General features: G+C 42.9%; 1 protein-coding gene across 3 annotated transcripts in view; it reads right to left on the bottom strand.

The window, feature by feature from the left end:
- Positions 1–2068: 2068 nt before the first annotated feature.
- Positions 2069–9298, bottom strand: part of GALNT9 (polypeptide N-acetylgalactosaminyltransferase 9) — a 225139-nt gene continuing 217909 nt past the window's right edge. For all 3 annotated transcript variants that reach the window (XM_084649613.1, XM_084649614.1, XM_084649615.1), the window contains one exon: positions 2069–7967. In XM_084649613.1, the coding sequence (XP_084505739.1) occupies positions 7821–7967 (147 nt within the window). In that variant the 3' untranslated portion in view covers positions 2069–7820. The remainder of the gene's footprint in view (positions 7968–9298) is intronic.

The following is a 9298-nucleotide window of genomic DNA, read 5'->3' as shown; positions in this document are numbered from 1 at the left end:
GAGGGTCACAAGTTATTTTTGGAGGGGGTGGGTGGGTTTGTGATATTGCCATCCTTACTTCTGGGCTGACTTCAGAGCTGGGCAGCCAGAGAGCGGCAGCTGTTGGCCAGGCACTCAGCTCTGAAGGCAGTGCCCTGCCAATAGCAGTGCAGAAGTAAGGGTGGCAATGCCATTCCATGCCACCCTTGCCTCTGCGCTGCTGCCTTCTGAGCTGGGCGGCTGGATAATGGCGGCTGCTGACTGAGGGCCCAGCTGTGCAGGCAGCAGCGCAGAAGGAAGGGTGGCAATACCACACCAGTCCATCCTTACTTCTGCGCTGCAGCTGGCGGCTCTGCCTTCAGAGCTAGGCCCCTGCCCAGCAGCCACCGCTCTCCAGCTGCCCAGCTCTGAAGGCAGCACCGCCAACAGCAGCAGTTCAGAAGTAAGGGTAGCAGTACCGCGACCCTCCCTACAATAGCCTTGCAAACCCCTCCCTCCCCCCACAATTCCTTTTTGGGTCAGGACCCCAACAATTACAACACCTTGAAATTTCAGATTTAAATAGCTGAAATCATGAAATTTACGATTTTTAAAATCCTAACTCTGTGAAATTGACCAAAATGGACCCTGAATTTGGTAGGGCCCTTATTATGGTAAGGAGCTCCATGCTTGAAGCTTATCCCTGATAAAGCAGGCATTGAAAAGAGGGGGGCATTGGCAGGCCTTATCTCACAGGTAAAGGGCTTTACATAAACCAAAGTTCAACTAAAGTTGCTTGTACTCAACACAAATGGAATGAGGGGGAGGAGTGATAATGAAACTAAATTCCATTCCCACCTCCCCTATGAAGGTTAATACCAGCACCCTTTCCCTCATACCTCCCCCCTCCCCATACTCCCACTTCTAGGACCCCAGAGATCATTTCAAATTGCCAAACTAAAATGTATCTTTCCTGATATAAAGACTTTAATACCAACAAGGCCCATGCTGCTTCTATTGTCACTTTCCCTTTTTCAGTAAGATAAGGACCACTGTGAAGATCTACTGCTCCAATAGACTTTTCTCTGACAGATCATGGATTGTTATAATGAGTATTTAGTGCTTAATGAATGCCATTTTACTTTGGTGACCTTACTTTCGGAAAGAAGCACTGTAGATTGCAATATGATCTTTGTTAATTAGAAATGCTCCCCTTTCCAACACAGACGCTTTCATAAAGTGCAGGTCATTCACACTATTAACCGGTCTGAAAATGAATCATCGTACACAGTTATATTAAAGAAAGACAAGGAAATATTTAGCAGAGCTGGCCTAAACTGAAAGAAAATATGGCTAATTACTAATGTTGGGCTAGAGAGATAGACCCTTTTGCAAGGGTACTGTTTCCTGCACATGTAGGGGAATGACTGCCATATGCTATCTGATTCTTTCCAGCTGCTCTACGATCTTAACTCAGTCAGCTCATCACATCACGTACCGTACTACGAACTTTTGGTGTTATAGAAACAGCCTAGCCTGGATCCAGAATCAATACAGTAAATACAGGCTGTGTGTTTCATATTGATAAGTAATACAAAAACTCACCTGTTATCATGATGCTTATTACCTGTTCATGCTGATTACACTGTAAGAAATTCCTGATGTGGAATTTTTTTTTAACCTGGATTTTGACCACTGTCTGTGAAACACTTACTAGTCCCAGAAGGACTTGCGAGAACTTTAGTTGATATTTCTACATGGATTGGCCACTGCAGGTGCTGTACTCTTACATATCTGCACTGGAACTGGGACTCCAAGACCAGACTTCCCCGTGATATAATAGACACAGTGCAATCTTGAACTGCAGAATTATGAGGCTAGAACTGGCAATTCACTTTAAAGGGCTAGATCCCCAGCTGGTGTAAATGGTCATAGCACCTTTGACTTCAGCTGAGGAGCTCAACTAGGTATCAGTGCAGACTACCAAAATGGGCTCATTAGCGTTCATAACATATTACATTTAATCTACATTTTATAATGAAGCATACCTTTTTGTTGCTGACTTTACATTTTATTAGAAGATTTCAAAAGTTACAATAATCAAGACTGCAGCTCATGTCACTGGTAAAATGCATAGTGGTTATTAATTCTTCAGGTGTAAGTACAAAAGGGCTTAGCATGACAAAAGGATGAAAAATTATTTGCAATTGCAACTTGCCTTGCAGTTGGCTGTTAGCCTTTTTTTTTTTTAAATCAGATTTATTAGAAATAGTTCAAAGCCTAGGTAATGCTCAGTGCTGGGCAACAGCAAACTGTAGCCCTATGAAAAAATAATAGATGCTTCTGCAAGTCCTTGAAGTAATATCTTGGTACAGAAATTCTACTCTTATCAGATTGACATGCATTGGTTGAGCTGGATATTTCTGATAAGTAAATGTTGTCTTGATTTATTAGAACAAGCCAAAAGTACTCTATCTAAAACGTTGTATTGATACTTCTGTAACTAAGTTGTTAAACTTTGTAAAACCATACATGAAATCAGCAATCACGTGCTAGACGTGCCATTGTATAAATCCACCAACAATCAGGTGGTTGTAGAACCTCAGCCAAAGCTTCATGTGGACATAAAAGTTCAAGTGGTTTTATAAGGCCAAGCTGTTATTTTAACAATCCCCAGTTTTAAATGTCAGCTAAGATCCAAGAGGTGACTAATACATTTCACTTTTTAGAATATTCCTAGGTGATATAAACATAAATGAACTTTACACTGTGTTAACTGAGAATTCTTAGACCTATATGTACAATGTTTACTCCTTGAGTTTCTTTCAATTCATGAACCATGCAGATTCCATTTCCAGATGAACATGAAGATGTTCCAAGAACATTTCATGGTTGTTTTTTTCTTAAACACACAAGGAGCTATAGATGCATGATTCATGCACTCCATTAGATCATGGTGCCATTTAATAATTTCCTGTAATTATGGCCCTTACCTTATTCCCACGGATGTCATGGAAAATATGCTATTAACATCAAGGAGGCAGGATCAGGACTTACAACAAGGCGATAAGTATATTCTCAACTCCTATTCATGAAGAAGCAATAGAATAGCTAGCCCCTGTACAACTCAGGACTAATGCCAGAGAGGGCATGATATGGAGACCAGTGTGATGGTCTGAGGTTCTAAAAATGGGAGAAGAAAACCCCCCTCCGCATCCCTCCACCCCACGAGCCATCCAGGATGCTAATTAATTCCTGTATTTTGAATGATCTTGTCCTCTCCATATCCAGACTCTAGGAGGGGAGTTACTATATAGCATTCAGCAGTAAGTAAGCGAGCAGTAAGTAGCAGTTAGTCAAAACGGCATGAGCCACATGGCCCTTCTTCATTGCTACAAACTTGATCAAGGGAATTCTGACCATTGCTCTTCCTCCCAAAAGCCCCTGCACAAAGTCCAGGTGCTTGTATCTTTTAACTCTGTATATTGTATCCAACATTCTGGATACAATCCTACTTCTGTTGAAATCCATAATCCATACAACCCTATTCACTGGGAGCAGAAGTAGGCAGGCTGCTTAGTATGGCTGTAAATAAGTCATTTCAAATGAATGCTATATATTGAAGGAATTACAAACTGTGTAATTAATCTAAGGAATTGATGAGGGTCAGTGTTATGTCACTGAATCATATTAGTCAAGGCTTCGGTATTTAAAATTTCAAGTCATGTGTCAAAGATTTTGCCCTTGCTATATGGTGAGTGGAGATTCCATCTATGGAACAATATGCAGTCAAGCATCTTTATAAATGAATGGGCCAATGGGAAAAGAACAACTATACTAAACAACAGGGAAGGATTTGTATCCTTATTAGCAGGGAAGGATTGCCTGATTTTCAGAGGTGCTTAGTTCAGGAGCATCCACTGAAGTTCAGGATGCTGCCAGGGCTCAGCACTTCTACAAATCAGGCCCTGAATATCTTTTCAGATCCCTTGCCTGTGGCTGTACACTCAACAGGATGCTGCATGCAAGTAGCAGCATGAAGAGCCTCCTGCTGCACCACTGAAGGTGGGTGACAGCAGTGACCCTGGAGCTGACCCTTAGATTTTAAGCTCTTTGAGGCAGGGATGACCCTGGGAAAGACCTATAGGCATAGCTGTTGATACAAAAATGGATCCTTAATAATCTTGTAGTTCTTGGTTGATTTCTATACCTGGGTTTGCCATGGGACATGCAAACCATACTGTGAGTCACATGTCAGCCCAGCAATATAGCATCCCAGGGCCTGATTCTGAAAGATTCCATTGACTAGAGATGAGTGCTTCATCTCTAGGCATGATGGGGCCCCTGCGAAGCAAGCTTGGGTTACAATGACCTTCAGGGCCCAGTGCAAAGTCCATCAAGCATCTTTTCAGCCGGGGGTTTCCTGTAGCTGATCCCCAGCCCTGAAAGGAGCAGAGCACCTTTGCTTCCTATTGAGGGGGGCTCAGCACCCGCACTCGTGGAGTGAGGAACATTTTTGGGTGGATGGATGGTGGTAACTGTTGGTGTGGATTAGTGCTTTAGTGCTGCTAGTGGACAGACTAGGGAAGCATGTGTGCCTGTTTGGCTTCTGAATTTTGTAGACAGTCCAGATAATATGGTGACAGGTGCCAAGCAAGTCTCTAAATAAATCCATCAATAGATAAAACAACTATTGCCATTTAGAAACAATGCTCTAGATATTTGAAAGTAATGGTGCTGGCACCAGATGGCTTGATTGACTAAAGTAGGTGATAGTCTGGATCTGTAGTGTAGGAGAGATCATGGGAAAGATTTTCCTTGACTCTAAATAACTCAGCAACAGAAGTTGTGTTAGGGCTTTACAACATAAGACCCTGCACCACACACCTAAGCTGCTAACTAGAGGAGAATCAGCCCTGATTCTCCAGTCACATTCCCATCAGGCTGCAGTAGAGATTGAGTCCCTGAATGACTTTTTTTCTGCTCCAAGCTTGGAAACTTCTCCATCCCCTGGCTTCCTGGATCATCTACGGAGGTCACCAAGAGCTATGAAACCTGGGGGTGGAGGGTATGTATGTGTCAGGAAAGCAGATGTTAGAGTTCAAATGTCCTGGGTCCACAAAAGCGCAGAGACCTGTCCATATGTAGAGAGGCAGCTGGTTGAGCCACTCATGCGTTGCTTTGCACAGGAACCTGGAAAATCTGGATCAGGTTCATAGTGTCACTGAGTGGGGCTTTGGCACCAGGCCTTGCAATCTTTCTGGAAGCGGATCTCAAGGACAATCCTTTCCTGTTCATTAACATGTGTAGGTCTCTGAAGTAATGAGGAGGTCCCCTTGCTCCTGTGAAACTCTTTGCTGGGAACTGCAGATCTGCCTTGGCTTCTCAGCTCAGGTCACCAAGCTGGAATGCAACATTCCCTTTTCGATGTCAGGTTAAGAATCCTGCATTCCCTCAAGTATCTCTAGAAGATGTGTTCTTTCCTATTATTCCTTCCAGGCCTGCAAGGGCTCAGGCGGGCTTGCTGTCCCACCCGAAATCCATAATTATGTGAGGATTCATGATCCCTCACAAGAGAAAAGAGTAGAAATAGTAAGTGCAATATGTGGATAGGTTAAGGGGGACAGTTAAGGTTAATGTTACACTTGAATAGGTACATGAGTAGTCTTTTCCTCAGCTTCAAACCACCCTCACACAAACCATTACTGGGCATTTGTGAACTGGAAAGGCTGCTTGTTACAATGGCGGTGAGTGGGAATGAGTGTGCCTCTGTTCCTCAATAACTTTCCTTTCCTTTGTCTTGTTTGTCCAGGCCAAATATTTCAAGGCATAAACTCCAGTCACGGTAAATGACACAGAACAAGGCCTCAACACAACTTTTCTCTCTTTACACTGTATCAGGGGAGAAGATGAACTTTCATTCTTACAGGGCATAAGAACAGAGTGCATTTTTCAAACCTATGTAGAAATCCTGTGCCAATCCCTGCACATACTATTTAAGACCTACTGTACAATATAGGGCTAGAGGATTTAAGTGGTGAGCTTCTGTGGATCTCCTGTACTGAATCTCACCCAGATTCTATATATATTATTAAACTGTATATTTAATTAATACATAACCCCATCCACATGACCCAGGAGTAAAGATCAGTGGTTTGTCACCAGAACCTCCAGAAGGAATACCTTTATATTACATAGTCACATATTCAGCTTAAGAAATAAAATAAGGACAAATCATATTAATGTGCTCTCCAAGTTTCAGCTAAAAGTTGACAGGAGCCAATGAAATGTACATGTTTACTTTTAATGTTTTATTTAGTACAATGCCCTGGATAGAAATTAACTTTCTTTGCTTCTATTTCATTTTGCTCCACTTGCCTTGAAATGGGAACTGCAAGCTCTTTGACAAGCAGATCATCTAATTCACTCTACCATGGTGTCTGTAATTACCTATGATTCCTTAGTGAATTCTAACAGATATTCCCTTCCCCTCCTACCCCTTAACACTGTGACTGAATCCTGTGCTGCAAAATGCTGTGCACCATGGGCCTGATCCAAAGCTCACTGAAGTCAATAGGAGTATTTCCATTGACTTCAGTGACCTTTGGATCAGGTTCCATCCTTGTTCTAGCCCTTTGCATACGGACCCTGATGGGTCACACAGTGAAGTGCAAGCCTACAGAGGTGCTGTCAGTGCTAAGGATTATATAGTCAACAATAGTAAAACGTATCAATGGCACATTAATAGAAACATTACTTTTTATGTTTTCTGGTTCTTTCTTGTTTTAATCTTGGACAATTTTAGGATTTATCCTTGTCTCTTTTCTCAAGTGATAAAAGGATGTGGTTACAGCAGGAAATGTGCCCTTGTGATCACTGACATTCTGCACACCTATGGGATGTGTAGCAGGGGGTGCAAGATCTTTAAAAATAAGAGCCTAAAGTCAAGCTCCTAAATGCAGATTAGGCACCTAAATAAATCACCTAATTATCTGAGTATCCAGCAGTTCCCCTTGGTTTCAGTGCAGAGCTTCGTAGGTGCAGTGTTATGCCTTACATTGTAACTGCAGTCAGAGGGTAGGTTCCAGATGGATGTTCTATAAATCCAAACTACAGTACATACATTGTCCCTCAGGAATTAAATAAGGAAGTGCTGTACTGTGGTTCTTTTATACTGGCAAGACCTAGAGGTGACAATAAAATGGAGCATGTTGATGTTTTAACTATTCAGAATTTACATGAGGACCACCTGGATGCTGCTTTTGAGCAGCCTGATGGTACAAAACCACTTGTAAACATGTGCAGAACTGGCTCTTCCTATAAATACAGACGCTCAGGCAACCACCCTTGAAATTTATAATATATCATATTTTGAAGTGTTATTTATTCACAGTTTTTAGCTGTTTAATACAATGAACCAGACATGCTGAAAAGATGGGATTTCCACTTGTATAGGAAGTACAGTAGAAAAGGCACATGATTATTCATCATAGGAGTTGTGCACCAGTCAATAACTTAAAGCTAAAAAGCTATCCATCAGAGGATTCTTTTTAATGAGGCAGTAGAGGGAACTCCCCTTTGAACTCATCACAGACACAGCTGTCTTTTAATTCCTCTGGGAGAGCTGGAATGAGCCCACTTCTCTGTTCAGTTTGACCATCCCAAGATTTCCAGGGCATCCACTGATCTGAGGGAGAAGGCAGGATGCTTATTTGCCTGTTTGTTAATCAGTGCCTAATAGTCCCTGGCCCTGGGGAGTCAACTCCTTTTCATAGTAGTCTGCTTTAACACAAATGCCTTGAAGGGTATCACACACCGAGCAATGGACGATGGCAGAGGTGACAGCTTCTCAGCCCCAGTAGTCAATGTCGACCATGTTTTATCCAGTTTCTAATCATCCATTTTTGCCCCGAGCATCTTTGTACCACAAGTCTGAGCCCAAAATTGGCATCCTTTGACATTTCCACTTCTAGACACCGTCCAGTGTTTCTGCTGATGATTGGACCATTCTGAATTGAAGAAAGAAAAACGTTAGCACTGAGGATTTGTCCACACTACCCAATGGCTGATTTTTGCATTACAGTCTTTCCATTATTCAGGTATTTGAGAGAGGAATGAGCCTGCATTTGTGGCTGGTTGCTGACAGAGTTGTGCTTGGCAGTGTGGCTAGAACAGAAATTTCTAAAACAGAACAACTTAGCTGTGCTAAGGCTCCTTGGGATGAACCTCTGCTAAGAAAGGTGGGACGGGACTGTCTGTAAATATGCAGCATGATCACTTTCTATCGGCAAAAGTTTAGAGCCCAGGAAGTGGATTCATACAAGGCAAATACTGCTCTGCCTGAAGTCTCCGGGAATAGGTTTGGGTCCACACACAGATCTGGTGTGATGACACAGGTGCATATGGCAGCTGCAACCAGTTGGAGGCAGCGCAGGAGTAACAAAAGTCTATCTCTTGCTGTTTCAAAAGCCTCTATGACAGCTAGCCACACGTTTCATTTGTAGATCAGTTCAGAGAAGCTGATGACATCCTTAACTGAGCTCTGATGCCTTTACGGGGACATTGTGACTTTGAGAATCTTACACAAAATGATTTTTTTCTTCCTGTTAATCCATCAGCATGAAACAAAGACGTGATAAAAGCTGGGGAGGCACAGGGGTCGAGTGGATATGGTACTGGTGTAACAGTCAGGATGCTTGGCTTCATTTCTCAACTCCGCGGCAAACTGGCTGCATGACCTTGGGCAAACCGGCTCACCTTTGCCTCTTTTCGCCCTCCTGCTCTGAGTCTGTCATGTCTATTTAAGACTGGGAGCTGTCTGGGACAGGGACTGTCTCTGGCCTCCGTGCTTGTACAGTGCTCAGCGCAAGGGAGAGCTGTGCTGATGGCATGACATAGCCCGGGGATGCTGGCTTTCATGGCTGAAGTTCTCTTACACTAAGGACTTTATACTTTGCCAGTACGCATTTGAAACGGTAACACCCTATGTCATTGTTTTTCTATTAAACTGAGAATTTTAAAACCAGCCTTTGACTCCAAGGGTACATCTATGTTGCAGCCAGCGGGAGCTATTTGCAGCTCAGTTAGATGTACCAGCACTGGCTGGACGCTAGCTAGCTCGTGTGAGTCCATCTATGCAAGTTGCCATTCCCATCCCCTGCTGCAATGTAAATGTATCCTCAATGGAGGGGTAAGTGGAAGGGTTAAGTCTCATTTGTAGCTTCAGAGAAGTGTGTGTGTGTAAAAGAGTTGACGCAATCTCAATATCTTTCCACCTGGTCTTGTGTTGTGAGCTCTGAGCTCTCTCCCTTTTCCTGAACTTTCTGAGGAACCTGTGGTT

Source organism: Lepidochelys olivacea (genome assembly GCF_965140295.1).
Source record: "Lepidochelys olivacea isolate rLepOli2 genome assembly, chromosome: 15".
NCBI classification, from domain to species: Eukaryota; Metazoa; Chordata; order Testudines; family Cheloniidae; genus Lepidochelys; species Lepidochelys olivacea.
The sequence above is the reverse complement of the archived record's forward strand: the minus strand, read 5'-3'. Positions and strand labels throughout refer to the sequence as shown.